General features: G+C 46.9%; 1 protein-coding gene across 2 annotated transcripts in view; it reads left to right on the top strand.

The window, feature by feature from the left end:
* Positions 1-20,701, top strand: part of LOC139275277 (CD99 antigen-like protein 2) — a 60,808-nt gene that overhangs the window by 27,543 nt on the left and 12,564 nt on the right. For both annotated transcript variants that reach the window (XM_070892528.1, XM_070892527.1), the window contains exons 4-7: positions 1,846-1,905; positions 7,617-7,676; positions 12,424-12,483; positions 19,467-19,595. In XM_070892528.1, the coding sequence (XP_070748629.1) occupies positions 1,846-1,905; positions 7,617-7,676; positions 12,424-12,483; positions 19,467-19,595 (309 nt within the window). The remainder of the gene's footprint in view (positions 1-1,845; positions 1,906-7,616; positions 7,677-12,423; positions 12,484-19,466; positions 19,596-20,701) is intronic.

The following is a 20,701-nucleotide window of genomic DNA, read 5'->3' as shown; positions in this document are numbered from 1 at the left end:
GGTCGCCTCTTCACCTCCTCTCTTTCAAGGAGAACATTTCCAATCTCTCATCATAGCTGAGGTCCCTCATAGAAACAGAGAAAATAGGTGCAGGAGTAAGCCATTCGGCCCTTCGAGCCTGCACCACCATTCAATATGATCATGGCTCACCATGCAACTTTAGTACCTCATTCCTGCTTTCTCTTCATACCCCTTGATCCCTTTAGCCATAAGGGCCACATCTAACTCCCTTTTGAATATATCTAATGATCTGGCCTCAACAACTTTTTGTGGTAGAGAATTCCACAGGTTCACAATTCTCTGAGTGAAGAAGTTTCTCCTCATCTCGGTCCTAAATGGCTTACCCCTTATCCTTAGACTGTGACCCCTGGTTCTGGACTTCTCCAACATCTTCCTGCATCTAATCTGTCTAATCACGTGAGAATTTTATATGTTTCTATGAGATCTCCTCTCATTCTTCTAAATTCCAGTGAGTATAAGCCGAGTCGATCCAATCTTTCTTCATATGTCAATGGTAAGCTCCCGGTAAACCTCTTCTGTAAATGCATGGCTTCCTCCCAGTGGGGTCATTGGCTGGCCTGCACACGTTGCCTCTGCTGATGGTGAGACTTATATTGAGAACTTGTGTCAAATTGTGGATGCGAATAATATTCTGCCACTCGGTTTCATTAGCTAATATCGCAATGAAATGCTGTAATATGCAGACAGTGGCTCCTATGGGTTACAAAAACATTCTGAGACATATTTGACAATGGAGATAATTCCAGTTGGACTCGGGTACTTTGACAATAAGCTGAAGGGTCTAGATAGGCTTAAACAGCTGAAAACAAAAAAAAACTTTGGAGACCGCATCTATCCCAGGGTACAAAGAGAGACTAGGGATAAAATTTGTGAAGTGCTGGCGTCCAACTGCAGCGAGGCCCTAATGCAGGGATGTTTTAGTCGATTGGAGAGCAGCTAATTCAAAACACATTGCAAAAAGGAAATGAATCTAATTTGCACAACTGCAGAGCTATTGTAAGAATTCTCATAGTCATCAATTATCAAGAACTGTAGGGACTGTAGAATTTGGGTGGAAGCACTCGAGAGATGTTGGAGGGGCACATGGATGGTACCAACTTTGAACTGTGCATATGTGCACTGGGACCCAAAACACTGCTATAAATGTGCATAGTTGGCATTTTTTTAACTTCATTTAGATGTGGGCGTTGCTGGCAAGGCCGGCATTTATTGCCCATTCATAAATGCCCTTGAGAAGGTGGTGGGGAACCGCTGCAGTCTGTGTGGTGAAGGTTCTCCCACAGTGCTATTAGGGAGGGAGTTCCAGGATTTTGTCCCAACGATGGTGAAGGAACAGCCGATGTATTTTCAAGACCGGACGGTGTGTGACTTGGAGGGGAGTTTGGAGGTGGTGGTGCTCCCTTGCGCCTGCTGCCCTTGTCTGTCTCGGTGGTAGAGGTCACGGGTTTGGGAGGTGTTGTCGAAGAAGCCTTGGCGAGTTGCTGCAGTGCATCTTGTAGATGGTATACACTGTGCTGGTGGTGGAGGGAGTGAATGTTTACGATTGGTGAATGGGGTGCCAATGGGCTGGGGGGGGGGGCTGCTTTGTCCTGGATGGTGTCGAGCTCCTTCAGTGTTGTTGGAGCTGTACTCATCCAGTCACATATGCCCCCAAAATTAACACACTAGGAAACTGTTACAGCTCCCACTGAAAACTTGAGTAAATCCACCTATTTACAAGTTGTAACTAAAAGTTTGAGTAAGTTTTTTGTTTCTGTCTAATTACATTGAAGGCGCTATAAAAGCAAGTTGTTGTAATTTAAAATGATATTTTTTGCCTTTCAGAGGATGATCATGGGTTTGACCTTAGTGATGCTTTGAAAGATGATCCCACTGAACCTTGGGGTATGTATTGATGAACTGCCATTTTGTGAGTAGGATTTGGTTGTAATTTACAAGTTCCGCCAATATTTCACCAACATAGGCAAGATTCAGGGTGGCTCCCAGGCGATCCATAGAAACATAGAAAATAGGTGCAGGAGTAGGCCATTCGGCCCGTCGAGCCTGCACCGCCATTCAATGAGTTCATGGCTGAACATGCAACTTCAGTACCCCATTCCTGCTTTCTCGTCATACCCCTTGATCCTCCTAGTAGTAAGGACTACATCTAACTCCTTTTTGAATATATTTAGTGAATTGGCCTCAACAATTTTCTGTGGTAGAGAATTCCACAGGTTCACCACTCTCTGGGTGAAGAAGTTTCTCCTCATCTCGGTCCTAAATGGCTTACCCCTTATCCTTAGACTGTGACCCCTGGTTCTGGACTTCCCCAACATTGGGAACATTCTTCCTGCATCTAACCTGTCTGAACCCATCAGAATTTTAAACGTTTCTATGAGGTCCCCTCATTCTTCTGAACTCCAGTGAATACAAGCCAAGTTGAACCAGTCTTTCTTGATATGTCAGTCCCGCCATCCCGGGAATCAGTCTGGTGAACCTTCGCTGCACTCCCTCAATAGCAAGAATGTCCTTCCTCAAGTTAGGAGACCAAAACTGTACATAATACTCCAGGTGTGGCCTCACCAAGGCCTTGTACAACTGTAGTAACACCTCCCTGCCCCTGTACTCAAATCCCCTCGCTATGAAGGCCAACATGCCATTTGCTTTCTTAACCGCCTGCTGTACCTGCATGCCAACCTTCAATGACTGATGTACCATGACACCCAGGTCTCGTTGCAACTTCCCTTTTCCTAATCTGTCACCATTCAGATAATAGTCTGTCTCTCTGTTTTTACCACCAAAGTGGATAACCTCACATTTATCCACATTATACTTCATCTGCCATGCATTTGCCCACTCACCTAACCTATCCAAGTCACTCTGCAGCCTCATAGCATCCTCCTCGCAGCTCTCACTGCCATCCAACTTAGTGTCATCCACAAATTTGGAGATACTACATTTAATCCCCTCGTCTAAATCATTAATGTACAATGTAAACAGCTGGGGCCCCAGCACAGAACCTTGCGGTACCCCACTAGTCACTGCCTGCCATTCTGAAAAGTGCCCATTTACTCCTACTCTTTGCTTCCTGTCTGCCAACCAGTTCCCAATCCACGTCAGCACACTACCCCCAATCCCATGTGCTTTAACTTTGCACATTAATCTCTTGTGTGGGACCTTGTCGAAAGCCTTCCGAAAGTCCAAATACACCACATCAACTGGTTCTCCCTTGTCCACTCTACTGGAAACATCCTCAAAAAATTCCAGAAGTTTTGTCAAGCATGATTTCCCTTTCACAAATCCATGCTGACTTGGACCTATCATGTCACCTCTTTCCAAATGACATCCTTAATGTCCAGGATGTGCCCTGAAGCTCTGGCTCACAGGATATTAGCGGAACAATATATATAATGTAAGTACATGCCACCACTCTCCATATCTCTACCCACTCTGACTCTTGCCCCTGTTGGTCATACATTGGTGGAGCCTTGGATTGAAGGCATTCTGACAGCTTCTTGGGGAGTGAACATTTGATTTGCTGATAATCCAGTGTCAATGGTCGCGAATTGGTTGAACATTCAGAGACTGCTAGCTGATGACATTGGGAAAGGAACATGTTGTATCACATTACAACAGTTCCTACAATATGACAGTGACTGCACTCCAAATGTAATTCATTGGCTGTAAAATGCTTTGGGACATCCTGAGGTTGTGAATGGTGGCGTACAAGAAAGAAAGACTTGCATTTATATAGCGCCTTTCACGACCACTGGACATCTCGAAGCACTTTACAGCCAATGATGCACTTTTGGAGTCTAGTCACTATTGTAATGTGGTAAATGCGGCAGCCAATTTATGCACAGCAAGCTCCCACAAACAGCAATGTGATAATGACCAGATAATCTGTTTTTGTTAAGTTGATTGAGGGATAAGTATTGGCCAGGACACCGGGGATAACCTCCCCTGCTCTTCTGCAAACTCGTGCCATGGGATCTTTTATGTCCAACTGAGAGAGCAGAGGGGGCCTCGGTTTAACGTCTCATCCGAAAGACGGCACCTCCGACGGTGCAGCTCTCCCTCAGCACTGCACTGAAGTGTCAGCCTAGATTATGTGCTCAAATGTGAATGTACGTCTTTCTTTGAGTGCAATCAATAACTTCCTAGGCCTTTGGAAATCCTGCTGTTCAATAAAATTGTGAAGCCTTCTCGTGCTGATGCTGGTTATCCAGGAACAGCAAACAAAGCATCGTCTCTTACTTTATACATCTACGTACAACAAATTGACTAATATCACCAGTGGCACCAGAGCAACAACAACAACTTGTATTTATATAGTGACTTTAACATAGTAAAACGTCCCAAGGCGCTTCACAGGAGCGCTATCAAACAAAATTTAACAAACCCGAGCCACAGAAGGAGATATTAGGGCAGATGATCAAAAGCTTGGTCAAAGAGGTAGGTTTTAAGGTGTGCCTTAATGGAGTAGAGAGAGGTGGAGAGGTTTAGGGAGCGAATTCTATAAAGACAAGTCGTTGTTGAATTCAGAGTTTGGGGCCTTGGCAACAGAAGGCACGGCCACCAACAGTGGAGCGATTCAAATCGAGGATGCTCAAGAGGACAGAATTGGAGAAGTGCAGATATCTCGCAGGGTCCTTGAACGTGTTGTCGCCTCCCAAATCCGTGCCCATCTTTCCCGCAATTCCATGTTTGAATCCCTCCAATCCGGTTTCCACGCCTGCCACAGTAACGAAACGGCTCTCATCAAAGTCACAAATTACATCCTTTGTGACTGTGGCAAAAGCAAACTATCCCTCCTCGTCCTTCTTGACTTGTCTGCAGCCTTTGACACGGTTGATGCCTCTATCCTTCTCCAACGTCGTTTCACCGTCGTCCAGCTGGGTGGGACTGCACTCGCCTGATTCCATTCTTATCTCTCTCATCGTAGCCAGAGAATCACCTGCAACGGCTTCCGTTCCCACCCCTGCATCGTTGCCTCTGACGTCCCCCCAAGGATCTATCCTTGGCCCCCTCCTATTTCTCATTTACATGTTGCCCCTTGGCGACATCATCCAAAAACACAGCGTCAGTTTCCACATGTATTCTGATGATATCCAGCTCTATCTCACCACCATTTCTCTCGACCCCCCCCTCCCCTCCGTTTTTAAGAAGCGTCTTGAAGGAGGAAAGAGAGGCGGAGAGGTTTTAGGCAGGGAGTTCCGGAGCTTGGGGCCTAAGCAAGTCTTTCTTTGCGTGCAATCAATAACTCCCTAGGCATTTGGAAATCCTTTCGTTCAGTAAAATTGTGAAGTCTTCTCGTGCTGATGCTGGTTATCCAGGAACATCAAACAAAGCATCGTCACTTACTTTATACATCTACGTACAACAGATTGACTAATATCACCAGTGGCACCTTGGTGTAATCTAGAGCAACAACAACTTTTATTTATATAGTGACTTTAACGTAGTAAAACATCCCAAGGTGCTTCACAGGAGTATTATCAGACAAAATTTGACACCGAGCCACATAAGGAGATATTAAGACAGATGACTGAAAGCTTGGTCAAAGAGGTAGGTTTTAAGGAGCATCTTAAAGGAGGAGAGAGAGAGGTTTAGGGAGGGAATTCCAGAGCTTGGAGCCTTGACAACAGAAGATACGGCCGCCAGTGGTGGAGCGATTATAATCAGGGATACTCAAGTGGGTAGAGTTAGAGGAGCGCAGGCATCTCGGTGGAGGGTGTGGGGGGGGGGTGTGGGGCTAAATGAGATTAGAGATAGGGAGGGGTGAGGCCATGAAGCGATTGGGAAAACAAGGATGAGAATTTTTAAATTGAGTCGTTGCTTAACAGTAAAGGTTGAGGGCTGTTGTCACCTTCACAGCCGCTGGCAGTGCCATGGTTATGGGCAAGTTTGGCTGCAGGTCATTTTACGGCAGATGGCACAGCTCATTCACAAGCTCCCTTCTGAATCACAGATGGTGCAAGTCTTGCTTTTCTTAACAGATGTAAGTTTGTATGTCTGTCTGTAAATGCAGGTCCTAGCATGTTGGTGTAAAGTGCCTCGGGTGCTGCTGACCTGTTTCGCACCTGTCCACTGGTTTCACCTCTCCATCCTCCAAAAAACCCAGTGGTCAGATTCTCATGGAGAACAAATTGTAACGGTTGTGGGAGGGGGGGCGTGAAGTGGGGGGGAATGACAAAGTCAGAGTAGCAACAGCAAAATATTAATCAATAAAAGTGATTGAGAAATGCTTTTGGAAATTGTACAATGTATCGTCTTATGGGTCTCGATGAATTTCATTTCCAGCTTAACCCCAGCAACGCTGGAAGACCATTTTATATGGATGGGTAGATGAATCACTGTTTAAAAACAAAAAGCATATGGAACTTGCGTCAATGTCTAAAAAAAACGTTGTTAGGACATTATTAACAAATTCAACAAAACGCTCAGCTCTTGCGTCCATCAACTTCAACCCAGGGGTAATTGTCTTGTGAGTATGCTCACAGGTTTGCAGATGTTCAAGACTCAATAAAATCCCAGTCAGTTGGGTCTCGGTCATCCAGATGAGGTATGCAGTTGTTGCAGTCCACACTGTAAATCGGGTGTTGTGGATGTACCGCACACTGTATAGTTGCATAATATGGAGACTTAGTACATCAGGTAACATCCAGAAGGTTTACACTATGTATATACTATGCTGGCACCACTAGAGGGTGGCAGGGTTTCCTGCTCCTGTGGCAGAGGCTGTCCACCAGAGGGCACTGCGGCGGGACATCTGAGGGTCAGCTGTGCAGGGTCCAGTATAAAAGGCTGCCCACCATGCTTGTGCCTCACTCTGGAGTTATGAATAAAGGACCAAGGTCACTACAGTTTGAGTGCAACACATTGCCTCATGGAGTCATTCATAAGTGCATTACAGACATAACAGCTGGTCTCCAGTCGTCTTGGTTAATCTTTGATACTGGACCAAGACCTAGCTATGTCAAGCCCGTGTGGTGGCTGGCGTGCACTGGCGTGCAATGGCCACCACATGTTAAAATCCACGTGTAGGCATCTTCCAACCTTCAATATTTAGTTCGGGACCTGGAATTTTAGGTCCTTCATTGAAACACCCGTGAACTTTTTGACGTGGAAACAAGTCATCCTCGATTCAAGGGACTGCCTATGATGATGATGTAGTTGTGAGCCTCGTGGATGAACTGGTAATGTGTAGTGTGATTGTTCAACCTTTTGTTAATAAACCAACTAGTTCTTAATAGCAATGTGGTGCATTGAATTGTTAAGCGAAGAACCCATGAAGCAAATACATTACAGTAATGCATATCATGTGCTGAGGAGACACGAGTGGCTGCTTGTGGCTGGGATATTTGTTGATGAATGTCTGTTGTTTGTCTGTTAGCTGTGGATGGATGGGTTCTCGTGCCCGGGTGCTGATGGTAACTTGCTGACTGGCTTATGGTTCGGCCCTCTGGTGGTTGTGGATGAATGTGTGAAATTGTTGGGCAGGAAAAGACCAGCTGGTCTTTCGAGCCTGTTCACGCCCTAAGACACCCACTGCACTATGGGTTATAACTGAAAGTTGAAGTAAGTTGAACTGACTGTTATCATTTCCCTTCCAGATGACGGTGATGGGTTTGATCTTAACGATGCTCTCAAAGATGATCCTACCAAACCCCCGAGTATGTATTGATGAGAAATGTTTTTATAGAAAGATTGGGTTGTAAATTGATGATTCACAATACTTGCATTTTTCAAAGTGGTTTTTATGTTCAAACGTGCCCAAAAGGTTTTGCACAATAAAATACTTTCGAAGTATAGTGACTATTACTGAGGAAAATATTTCCTAAGTTGACGTGGAGACGATTTAAATGTTTGATGGAGAGTTTATTCAGAAGTTTTCATGGTTGCTGATACTGATGTTGTTGAAGTTCTACTTCAAGAAGCTAGGCCAAGGAGAGAAGCTCCTTTTTGGCAGTGCGCCACTGAGAGCTACAACGGGTCAGTAAAAGATGTCCAGGGAATGGCAATTAAAAGCCCCATGCACCTCGTTCGATGTTGGAAAAAGTTTAATAACCTTACCAGGTCAGGCAAGATAAAAGGATCCTGATGCCCCTTCTAAGGTTACACTGTATTAAGCATTTGGCCATTCTCAATGGCCTAGAATCTTACAGCATAGGAGGCCATTCGGCCCATCGTTCATGTGCCAACTCTTTGAAAGAGCTATCTCAGTAGTCTTTCTCTTTCCCCAAATCTTTCCTTTTTGGCTAAATATCTTATTGTCTTTTGTCCCCTCCACTCACACTGTTCTGCAGTTGCTTATCCTTGCTCCCCCTATGGTGGCGTGATGTCCTTTACATTCTTGTTTTTCACCTGGAAACCCCTCGGCATCGAGTGATGCCAGTCCTTTGCAGCAAGGACCCTCATTCACTCACTCTCAGTCCCAAGCACTAGCTCGGAGACTATTCACATCGGGGGAGCCAGGAGAAGGGGAGTGAACTCGGTGATGAAAGGCATGAGTGAGCAGGAAGAACTGATGGTGGCAAAAATGACAAGGGAGTGCTGCTCTGTCGGAGGTGCCGTCTTTCGGGTGAGACGTTAAACCGAGGCCCCCCCTCTCTCCTCTCCGATGGATGTAAAGGATCTCCGGCCACTACTTGGGGAAGGAGCCGGGGAGTTCTCCCCAGTGTCCTGAACCAACATTTATCCCTCAACCAACAGCACTAAAAATACAGATCATCAGTTATCATTACCATTATCACTTTGCTACTTGCAGAAGCTTGCTGTACGTAAATTGGCTGCCACGTTTCCTACATTGCAACAGTGACTGCACTTCAAAAAGTACTTCATTTGCATTCACATCATTACCGTCTCATCTGTATTCAGCTGCTCCGGTTTGGGCGAACACTTCCCCACGTCAACTGAATTGTAGGCGGAGTTCCAGGGAAACTGAACCGATGCCCATTTCTTGCTACTGGTGGTCTGATTCACGCTGCAACAAAAGAGTGGCGAGAATGTGGAACTCGCTACCACAAGTAGGAGTTGAGGTGAACAGCATAGATGCATTTAAGGGTAAGCTAGATAAACATGAGGGGAAAAAGGACGAGTAGGATATGCTGATAAAGAGATGAAGAGGGTGTGAGAGGAGGCTCATGCGAAGCGTAGACCAATTGGGACAAATGGCCTGTTTCTGTGCTGTAGATTCTATGTGGCATGTTGTAACAATGGGACCAGAGTGGAAAATCCATGCTGAAGTCTTCTTACAATATGCACTCGTAGGACAATTCTCTTCTCCCTCCCCTCCCCCCCCCCCCCCCCCCCCCACCTCCATCCCAGGAATCTGGTGAACTTTCGTTGCACTCCCTCTGTAATATATGCACTGGTAAATATGCTCACAGTTTTGTAGAGCTGTTACATTGGGAGCGGCTTAGCCAGTCACATGATGTTCACAAGACTCAATCAAACCCCAGTCAGTTGAGTCTAGGTCATCCACAGTGAGGTATGCAGTTGTGAGCTTAGTGGATGAACTGGTAATGTGTAGTTTAATTGTTGAACCTTTTGTTAATGAACCAACTAGTTCTTAATAGCAATGTGTTGCTATGAATGATGAAGCAAAGAACCCATGAGGCAAATAAATTACACGCACCATCTTTCCTTGGGCAAGGAGACTAAAACTGTACACAGTACTCCAGGTGTGGTCTCACCAAGACCCTATAAAATTGCATTGACTTCTTTTGTAATAAAGGCTAACATACCATTTGTTTCCCTTGGGGTATCTTTTCACCTTTTAACATCACAGTGCCCTGCCATGCAGCCACCAGATGCCAATGGGGGAAGAGGATAAAATTGCTTCCTCTAATAAATAATGCATCTTCTGACTTTATGCATCTGTTCACAACTAATTGCTTAAGGTTACCAATTTTCCCCCCAGTGGCAGTCGAGAATGGCACTGCAGCATAACCGTTCAGGGCTGCTGTACTCTTGATAGCCACACAGTGCTTATGGTGGAGGTAGGATCATAGAAATGTATGGCACAGAGGAGGCCATTCGGCCCATCGTTTCTGTGCTGGCTGAATCCCGCTTTCCAGCTCTTGGTCCATAGCCCTGTAAATGACGACACTTCAAGTGCACATCCAAGTACTTTTTAAATGTGGTGAGTGTTTCTGCCTCTACCACCCTTTCAGGTAGTGAGTTCCAGACCCCCACCACCCTCAACTACCCTCTAATTACTTTAAATCTATGCCCCCCTGGTTATTGACCTCTGCCTAACCCTAAACCTAACCCTAACCCTTCCTATACACTCAATCTAGGCGCCTCCTACTTTTATGCACCTCAATCAAGATTCCCCTCAAGCTCCTCTCTTCCAAAGAAAACAACCCCAGCCTATCCAATCTTTCCTCATAGCTAAAATTCTCCAGTCCAGGCAACATCCTCGTAAATCTCCTCTTTACCCTCTCTAGTGTAATCACATCCTTCCTATAATGTGGTGACCAGAACTGCACGCAGTACTCCAGCTGTGGTCTAACTAGTGTTTTATACAGTTCAAGCATAAACTCCCTGCTCTTGTATTGTATGCCTCGGTATATATTCTCTGCCTGGGCTGTTGGGAGTGCTGCTGCATGGGCACAGCTCGATAACCGTTTCCTTTTGTGTAGTATATCTTCTGCTAAGCCCTGCTCCTGGGACGACTGGGGTTGGCGTGGGGGGGGGAGCACCTCTGCATATTCTGCAGCACCGGTGGGCAGGTACCATGCTCCAGTGGGTGCAGAGGAGATTTACGAGAATGGTACCAGGGACACGGGACTGCAGTTGTGTGGAGAGACTAGAAAAGTTGGGGTTGTTCTCCTTTAGAGCAGAGCCGATTAAGAGACAATTTGGTAGAGATATTCAGATGGTTTTGATAGAGTAAATAAGGAGAAACTGCTTCTAGTGGCAGAAGGGTTGGTAACCAGAGGACACAGATTCAAGGTGACATGAGGATTTTTAAAATGCAGCGAGTTGTGATTTGGAACGCACTGACAGGGCGGTGGAAGCAGATTCAATAGTAACTTTCAAAAGGGAATTGGATATATACTTGAAGGAAAAAAGATTGCAGGGGAGTGGGACTAATTAGATAGCTCGACCTAAGAACTGGCACAGGGGTGATGGGCCGAATGGCTGCCTTCTTTGTGCTATCTTTTTCTTCTTCTTCCTTCCATCCACTCCCCCCTCCCCCCCCCGCCGCTACCACTTATTTTATTGCAGGCACATTTACGCCAAGTGTAGCAATTAAATAACTACTCCAGCCAAGGTCGGCTAACTCAGCTCAGACCTGGGATCCTCCTGATCTTTGTGGCTCAGACACTGTGCCTTCCTCCCAATTCGGCCACTGGGAAGTGCTGATCCTTACCATTTTCTGAAGCGTATCTCAGTCGACCTGCGCTCTGATGGTGATCGGAGGTACTTCTTCCGATTGGTTGGTGCCAAGCATATGTTTAGCTGGAATCAATCAGACCTGAGGATCATATTCCTCCAAAACTGGGCAAATATTGCACAAGAACATAAGAATTAGGAGCAGGAGTAGGCCAATTAGCTCTTTGTTCCTGCTCCGCCATTCAATGAGATCATGGCTGATCTTCGACCTCAACTCCTCTTTCCCGCCCGATCCCTTGATTCCTCTGGGGTCCGAAGTTTTGACATCAAAGATGAAAATTTAAGTACGTCTCCTAGGACCGGAAATTGAAGAACTTACCGCCCACTGCCGCCGACATTCCTCTGGTCGAAGCACCCAGTGCCACTTTCGACGTGGCCTGGAGCAGGCGGGAGGGGAGAGCCTCCGGGAAGCGTCTGCCGACGTCAGCGGACGGCCGAGTCGCGCAACTGACCTCCCGTCCGCCGAGCTCCCAGATTTATGCGGGCAGGAGTCGGCGGGACGTGGCGGCAGAACGGGGATGGACCGCTGCGAGGAGGCTGGTCTGTCCCCGACGGTAGGTGGGAAGATCGGGGGGGGTGGGAAAGGTGGTGCACTTTCTTTTTGTAATTTTTTTTCTTTACAGGGACTCACCTGGATGGGGGTCCCCTGAAGATCTTCAGATGGTTTTAACTTTTTTTTTTTAATGCTTTTGCTTTTCAGGTCTTCGACCCTCCGTGGGCCCGACTCCATCTTCGGCGGCACTTGGGCGGCAAGTGCCTCTGCCGCCGAGATTGGGAGCTCCCGCCCGCTGCTGCCGCCCAGATTGGCGGCGTATGCCATCCATTTGCCGCCCGCTGACCTCTCCGATGAAAACCCCGCTCAAAGTACCGTCTGGTACCTCGGCGGCCATCGGCAGTGCTTTAGGCGGCACTTGGGCAGGTGGAGGCCTTCATCAAATCCAGGCCCCTAATATTAACATATTGTAACTGAAAGCTTTATGGAGCAAATTGGAGTAACTGTAAACATTTACTTCACAGGTTCTGATGATGGCTTTGATCTTAGCGAAGCTTTGAATGGTGACCCCATTAAGCCAGCAGGTGTGTATTGATGAACAATGATATTTTATGTGAAGGTTATGGTAACCGCAGCAAGTATTTTGCACACAGTAAGATCCTACAAACAGAAATGATCCGAATGTTGGCCAGAACTTTGGGGGGGGGGGGGGGGGTGGAAAACGCACTGCGTGTCTTCAAAATAATGTTGGGAGACATTCACCTCGACAAGCATCCCGCGGCTTTGGTTTAACGTTTTATCTCCCAAAGGTAGGTAGTTCTGACACTGCAGCACTTCTGCGGCCCTGTACTAGAATGCCAGTCCAGATGACGGGCTCAAGTCTTGGAGTGGCATGGAAACTCGCATCCTTCTGACTCCGAGATGAGCGCGTTACCAGCTGATCCCAAGCTGACACACAAGCTTGGATTGTCCTATCGGGTGTAAGCTTGACTGGAAGAAGGGTAATGTGTGTTTCATGGCCTGGTCTCATTTTTTGGTCTTCCTTATTTAAGGAGGGGATATACTTGCATTGGAGGCAGTTCAGGGAAGGTTCATTAGGTTGAGTCCTGAGATGAAAGGGGTTGTCATATGAAGGAAGGTTGGGCCTGTACTCATTGGAGTTTAGAAGAATGAGAGGTGATCTTATTAAAACGTATAAGATTCTGAGGGGGCTTGACAGGGTAGATGCAGAGAGGATACTTCCCCCTCGTGGGGGAAACTAAAACTAGGGGGCATAGTTTCAGAATAAGGGGTCACACATTTTAAACAGAGATGAAGAGGAATTTCTTGTCTGGGGGTGGTGAGTCTTTGGAATTCTTTACCCTCGAGAGCTGTGGAGGGTGAGTCATTGAATATATTTAAGGTGGAGATAGACAGATTTTTGAACTACAGAGGAGTGAAGGGTTATGGGGAACGGGCAGGAAAGTGGAGTTGAGGCCAAGATCAGATCAGCCATGATATTGAATAGCGGAGCAGGCTCGAGGGGCCAAATGGCCGCCTCCTGATCCTGTTTATGTTCTTTTGTATGCTGTAACAGTAATGTGCCGATCCCATACAAATTTCTGAATGCTTCCACCAGCCCCTGACAATACCGTACAGGTACTTGAAAGTTAGCAGGTCCAGGCTGCTTAAGATTCAGCTGCTGAGAGGCAACGGTTGGCCTCAAATCCAAGAGGTCTGTATATATTCACAGATAGCAGCCAGCCACTTCAGATACTCCCTTCAGCGAGGTAATATCCGCTCATCCAGAACTGGATGTCGGACAAGCAGTCTGACAATTAAAGAGAGCTTCAGTGTTTAGTAGGGAGTGTTCCGAGACACGAGTTCAGATACATTGTTGTTGTTAACCTGTTCTGCCTTATACCTGGGAGCACTTTGAGTGCTGTATGGGGAGAGCTCTATTCTGCCTCTGATTTGTTCTATACAGAAACAGAGGCGATATAGGCAACCTTTTACACAGCAAGTTGTGACCTGGATGATCGGAGATGTCAGGACCATCAGCAGCAGGTCGGGGCTTTCAAGGAGTTTCAGCGCGAGCTAGTGCAGGAGGGTGAAGTCTGTGAAGAGGCTGACCGGATTGGACGTCAGCAAAATCCAGGTCGCTTGATTGGAGCGTGGAACGGGTACAGCAGGAGCGGCGAGGTTGGGGCAAAGGAGCGGCGAGAGATCGCGGAGCAAAGTGATCGGGGCCCAAGAGAGGCGCGACTTCGGGGCCAGAAGAGGCGAGGGCCCAGGGGCAGCACGGGCCAGCCCACACTGCGATATGTGTGCGCACTAGGTCCGTGCAGCAGAGCTGGTCCCTAGTCGTCTTGGTTAATCCTTGCTTACTGGACCAAGACCTAGCTCTGTCAAGCCCGTGTGGTGACTGGTGTGCAACGGTCACCACACGTTAAAAAAAAATCCACGCACAGGCATCTTCCACCCTTCAACATGTAGTTCGGGATCTGGAATATCGGGTTCTTCATTGAAACACCTGTGAACTCATCCTTTTTTTGGTGTGGAAGCAAGTCATCCTCCCTTCGAGGGACCTCCTATGATCTAAAAGAAGCAACAGACAAGGGTTAGGTGCACATGCGTTATACAGTGCTTCCCCTTGTCGATAGTGTGTAAGTAAAATATAGACCCTCATGAATGTAAAGAAAAATATGGTAGCAGTGAAGTTGATGTGTACAGGATTCTTGCCAAGTTTTGCCAGCATACATCATCTGAGACATCATCCAGAAATTTGTCCGTTTTAGGGACATTGGAGCTGAAGTCCTATTTGGAGGCATAGGGAACAAGGTAGACTTCGCCAATGGGGTAGGCAACTGTATGCAGATTAATGCATTCCTCGTGGAGTAGCCTGTTGAGTGTGAAGGGGATGCTCAGCCAATTTCCTGACCAACATTTTATCATCTCTTGGAATTCCAGCCAGCAATATTGCTTTAACAATATCTATCAACTCACCTGAGCGAGAATGCAGTTCACTAGGTTCATCATCATCATCATCATCATCATCATCATCATCATCATCATCATAGGCAGTCCCTCGGAATCAAGGAAGACTTGCTCCCACTCCTGAAGTGAATTCTTTGGTGGCTAAACAGTCCAATATGAGAACCACAGACTCTATCACAGGTGGGACAGAGGCAGTGTGACTGATCATTGGGTGTCCCATCAATGCCTAGGTGAAGCTGGTGGAGCAATAAAAGCCAGAATAAGAGAGTGTGTGTGCAACTTTGTGAAGCACTAGCTGTGGACTTGTGTGGGGGAAAATTCAACCTGGAAAAAATGGAGACAGAGAGCAAAATCCCAGGAAAAAGTTATAACGATAGGGACAACTTGAACAACAAAGTGAGACACTAGGAACAAGAGGAAAGAAGATGGACCTTCAGAGCCGGAATAAGATTGTGGAAATGTCTCCCATAGTACTTTAGAAGAAGCACATCTACAACCTGACTTAGGTTAAGATTGGGAAATGTTGGTCTTCAGAGGGACCTGGGTGTCCTTGTACAGAATCACTGAAAGTTAACATGCAATTAAGAAAGCAAATGGTATGTTAGCCTATATTACAAAAGGATTGGAGTATAAGAATATAGAACTCTTACTATAAATATATAGGGCCTTGGTGAGACCACACCTGGAGTATTGTATACAGTTTTGGTTTCCTTACCTAAGGAAGGATATACTTGCCATAGAGGGAGTGCAATGCAGGTTCACCAGACTGATTCCTGGGATGGGGGATTGTCCTATGGGGAGAGTATGAGTAGACTAGGTCTATATTCTCTAGAGTTTAGAAGAATGAGAGGTGATCTCATTGAAACATACAAAATTCTTACAGGGCTTGACAGAATAGATGCAGGGAGGATGTTTCCCCTGGCTTGGGAGTATAGAACTAGGGGTCACAGTCTCCGAATAAGTGGCTGGCTTTAAACCAGTGAATGTGTTGCAACATAAACTGGAGCTATTTACTTGAATTCCACCTCCCTGTCCTTTCCCATAGCCTTTCATAATCACACTTTTTTTTTTTCAAAATGGTATCCCATTCTCTCTTCATGGATATCAGGAGAAGATAGAAAGGGCAGGCATGGAAGAAGAAAAAATAAGCAGGGGTTTCATTTCAATCCTGGGCTTCCTGCAGAATGACTGGATATTGGGCAGGGAAAGTCCCATTGCGGTCAGAGAGAGCGACGATTCGCTGACCGGACTGCTGAGACTTTTAACTATGAGGAAAGATTGGATAGGCTGCGGTTGTTTTCTTTGGAACAGAGGAGTCTGAGGGGAGACCTTATTGAGGTGTATAAAATTCTGAGGGGCCTAGATAGAGTGGATAGGAAGAGCCTATTTCCCTCAGCAGAGGGGTCAACAACCAGGGGGCATAGATTTAATTGGTAGGAGGTTTTGAGGGGATTTCTTTTCACCGAGGGTGGTGGGGGTCTAGAACTCACTGCCTGAAAGGGTGGTAGAGGCAGAAACCCTCACCACATTTAAAAGATACTTGGATGTCTACTTGAAGTGCCGTAACCTACAGGGCTACAGAACAAGACCTGGAAAGTGGGATTAGGCTGGATTGCTCTTTGTCGGCTGGTGCGGACACGATGGGCTGAAATGGTCTCCTTCTGTGCTGTAAATTTCTATGATTATATATGTAGTGTATGTAGCACACACATCAATGACTCCACACGGTCTGGTGTTGATCTAACTGCTGTGACCTCAGTCCTTTATTGAACAGCTCGAGTGCTCCACAGGTGTGGTGGGCAGCCTTTTATACTGCCTCGTGCAGGTACATTCAGGTCTCCCACCACAGCGCCCTCTGTGGTGCACCATTGCACTTATCATACATTTAATGTACCACCAGAGTAATATACATCACTGCTCCCCCCAGTTCAAAAAGCCGTTGCTTGAATCCCCTAAATCGAAAAACGCATTAGCCCATTGGTAATGTTGATCATGGATCCACGTCCCTGAATTTAAACACAGTGACCATTCAGCATTGAAATATTAACTCTTGTCGTAATTCGCAATTCATGTCCATTATTTTAAACACAGTGACCACCCAGCATTAAAATATTGTTTCTGGTCATGAATCCATCATCCTACATTCACATAGCACACTTAGATTTGCTCTAGCCCTACAAAAGTCCAAAAGTCTTTGAGGACCGCAGTGGTGTGAGGCCCTTTTAAGACTCCCGGGACCATTTCCCTTTTAAGACGCCATCTTGTGGCTCCCACGAGGCTTCCGTTGGGCGCCGCCATCTTAAGTGTTCTGCTGGCCTAGAAAGAAGAAGAAGAAGAAGAAACGAGGAAGGAGGGAAAGGGAATTTTGCAGTGTGTTTAGGAAAGGTGCGGTATTTCCAGCGGAGGTGAGTGAGTTATGGAGAAAGCAGTGTGCAGCAGAGGTGTACTTGGAGAAGACACTGGCCCTGATCACCCCCGACGCCATCGACAACGCGGAGGAAATCGAAGAGATCGTTCTCCGACCCGGGTTCACCATTCTTCAGTTTGCTTGCTGCCGACCCCGTTGCTGCCTCCGCTCCCGCCGTGGCCGCCCCTCCTGTGGCTGCCACCATCGCTGCCGCTGCCCGACTGTTCCACTGCGTGGGTCCACCGGCCATCTACGGGCCTCCAGCTTCTCGCCCGCAGAGCCCTGCCGGCCCGCACCCCAGCAATAGGCCTGAACCTGTAACTTTGAGTGGAGGCTGATCTGCAAACCTGTTCTTCCAGGGTCTCTTCGTCTGTGGAGGCTGAGGCTGCAGGATTGCTTGGGGTCCGGAGTTCTGGGCTGCTGTTGCCTGTGTGTGGATTTAGGCTGCAGCTCCAGCTCGGTTGGCGCTGCTCTTTGGAAACCCGGGGAGCAGCAGTCTGTGGAGGAGTGAAGTCTTCCCAGCTCCCACGGACCTTCCCCATCCATCTTCTGTCGAGGAGCGTTGGTCCATCGCCCGCAATGACCCACAAAGGTAAAGCGTGCGTATCGCCCCCGTGAGATACCTGCACCATCGCTCTGCCGAGAACAGGTATCAGTTCCTTGGTGTAGGTACGCAGCTTTGCCGTGACCGGGACCAGCTTGGGTCGTGCGGCCGGGTTACCCCACAGTTTATCAAAAGTTCTCCGACTCATCAACGACGGTCCCGATCCTGTATCCAGTGCCATACTCACTGGGACTCCGTCTATTTTTACTTCCATTATCACTGGGGCGAATAGTCTGTGTATGTATACAGTCCCAACACCTTATCATCTTCTGCCTGCTCCTCGCTGAACAGTGGATCATCCCCCATCTCCTCAGCCACATGGTGAGTCAGATTTCTTTTACACATGTGCTGAAGGTGGCCTTTAACGTGGCAGGTATTGCACGTATACTCCGCAAACCTGCACCGGTGAGCCCCATGGCTTCCTCCGCAGCGCCAGCATGGTGCTGCTTGATTGGCCCCCCTCGGCGGACTCTGAGTTCCAGGACCCCGAAGTCCGTGCTCTCTGCCCCGGGAACAGCCACGTTCTGCAGTTTTGTCCGTGGTGGGTGCTATCCTGTGGACAGTGCCTGCCGGGTTCGAGACTGTGTGGATCATTTGCTTGGTGCTGCACATCGAGGTCATATATGTTCAGCTTGATGGTGATGGCCTTTGTCTGTGGGTCCCGTGGCCAGCAGCTTGTGAAGGAGGCCTTCGTGGCCAATCCCCATAACGAAAACGTCACGCAGCGCCTCGTCAAGGTGTGCCCCAAAATCACACGGCGCCGCGAGTCTCCTGAGGTCCGCAGCATATTTGGTGATATCCTGGCCCTCAGGTCTGCAGTGATGGTAAAATTTGTATCTGGCCGTGAGGATGCTCTCCTTCGGTTTCAACTGGTCATGAATGAGTACGACCAGCTCCTCATGACTTGTCCCTGGCGCTCGCGGGTGCCAGCAAATCCCTGACGAGACAGTTAACCTCATCGCCCCAACAATATTGCCTTACGCTTCTCTCTCAGTGCGTTCATGTCCTCCGTCAGGTCGTTTGCTGTGAAGTAGTACTCGAGCCTTCCCAATCATTGCCCACCGTAAAATCCTTTAGCGAGCCCAGAGTAGCCATGGTTGCGTGGAGTTCCCGCTTCCTCGTTGCCAATGTAGTGTATGCAGCACACAAATCACTGACTCCACACGGTCTGGTGTTGATCTAACTGCTGTGACCTTCGTCCTTTATTGAACAGCTCCAGAGTCTCCACAGGTGTGGTGGACAGCCTTTTATACTGCCTCATGCAGGTACTTTCAGGTCTCCCACCACAGCGCCCTCTGTGGTGCACCATTGTACTTATCATACATTTAATGTACCAGAGCAATACGCAACATATATGAATCACCAAATTTGAGAAGAAATATTTGGAGTCCAATGTTGTACTGCTTCCATTTATTCCCTTTTTAAAAAAAAAAATAAAATGTTATCTTTTAATATCTTAATGTTCCTACATTACAATAGTGACTACATTTCAAAAGTACTTAATTGGCGGTAAAGCATTTTGGGACATCCTGAGGTCGTGAAAGGCGCTATATAAATGCAATCTTTCTTTTTTACGGCAGGTGGTGATTTTGACGATTCTGATCTTCAAGATGTTATAAATGGTGATTATAAACCCGAGAAGACCAATTGTAAAGGTAGCCCTGACAAGACCAATTCTAAGGGTAAACCTGACAAGACTAACTCTAAAGGTAACCCTTTATTTCAGTCTGTATTTGTATATGCAAAGGAATCAGACAGCACATCGTAGCGTATTATTATTGAATAAATGGTGAGGAGTACTGACAGAAAGGATTCTAATTTAAAATACATCCTTATTGAGGGACACTAGTTTAGCAGACATTTGCTATGCACTCAATCCTGATGATTCTCTCTGCAGTTAATCTCGATGACATCATTTGGTCTGGTTTTTGGGAGAGTTTCACGATTAATGAGTGAGCTAGTACTGATGGGTGGCACAAACCAAACCCGCGAAGGTAAACAAACGGCTGAAAATGCAGGATTTATGAATTAAAGGCAGAAAATACTAGCACTCCACAGTAGGCCCATTAGCACCAGAAAAGAGCAAATGGATTAATCTTTGATTCACTGCCATATCTCTTCCAGAATGCCAACCCATTTATCATCCTGTTAATCATCATTGGTATTCTCCTCCTCCTTGTTTGTGACTCCTTGTCTAACAAAACCCAGTCTGGGAACGGTAGCACAGTGGTTATGTTACTGAACTGGTAATTTAGAAGTCTGAGCCAATGATCCAGTGATATGAGTTCAAATCCCACCATTGCCCCCGGGGAATTTAAATTCAATTGATTAAATTAATCTGGAATTGTCGTTAAAAACCCATCTGGTTCACCAAAAGTCCTTTAGCAAAGGGAATTCTGCTGCACTTACCCGGTCTGGCCTCTATGCAACTCCAGACCCACAGCAACGTGGTTGACTCTTAATTGTGCCCCTCTGAAATGCCTAGCGAGACACTCCGTTGCCAAGAAGGTGGTCCACCCACACCACCTCGAGGGCAATTCGGAATGGGCAATAAATGCTGGCCTTCCCAGCCAGGCCCACATCCCGTAAATTAATTTTTAAAAAACTGCTTCTTTGTCATAGTATTTAGCTTAACTCTTTGTTGTTTCCTCCCCTCTTCTTTTCTTCATTCCATTAAAGGGGCTGCCTTATTTCCCAGCTTCGATTTCTAATGAAGAGCCTGTCCCCAAAACGTCAAATCTGTCTTTTCTCTGTTTCGATGCTGATAGACCTGCTGTCTATTTCCAGCATTTTATTCCCTTGCGTTTAGACGGCT

The sequence above is a fragment of the Pristiophorus japonicus genome, chromosome 10, assembly GCF_044704955.1.
Source record: "Pristiophorus japonicus isolate sPriJap1 chromosome 10, sPriJap1.hap1, whole genome shotgun sequence".
NCBI classification, from domain to species: domain Eukaryota; kingdom Metazoa; phylum Chordata; class Chondrichthyes; family Pristiophoridae; genus Pristiophorus; species Pristiophorus japonicus.
This window is presented reverse-complemented; position numbering and strand designations above follow the sequence as displayed.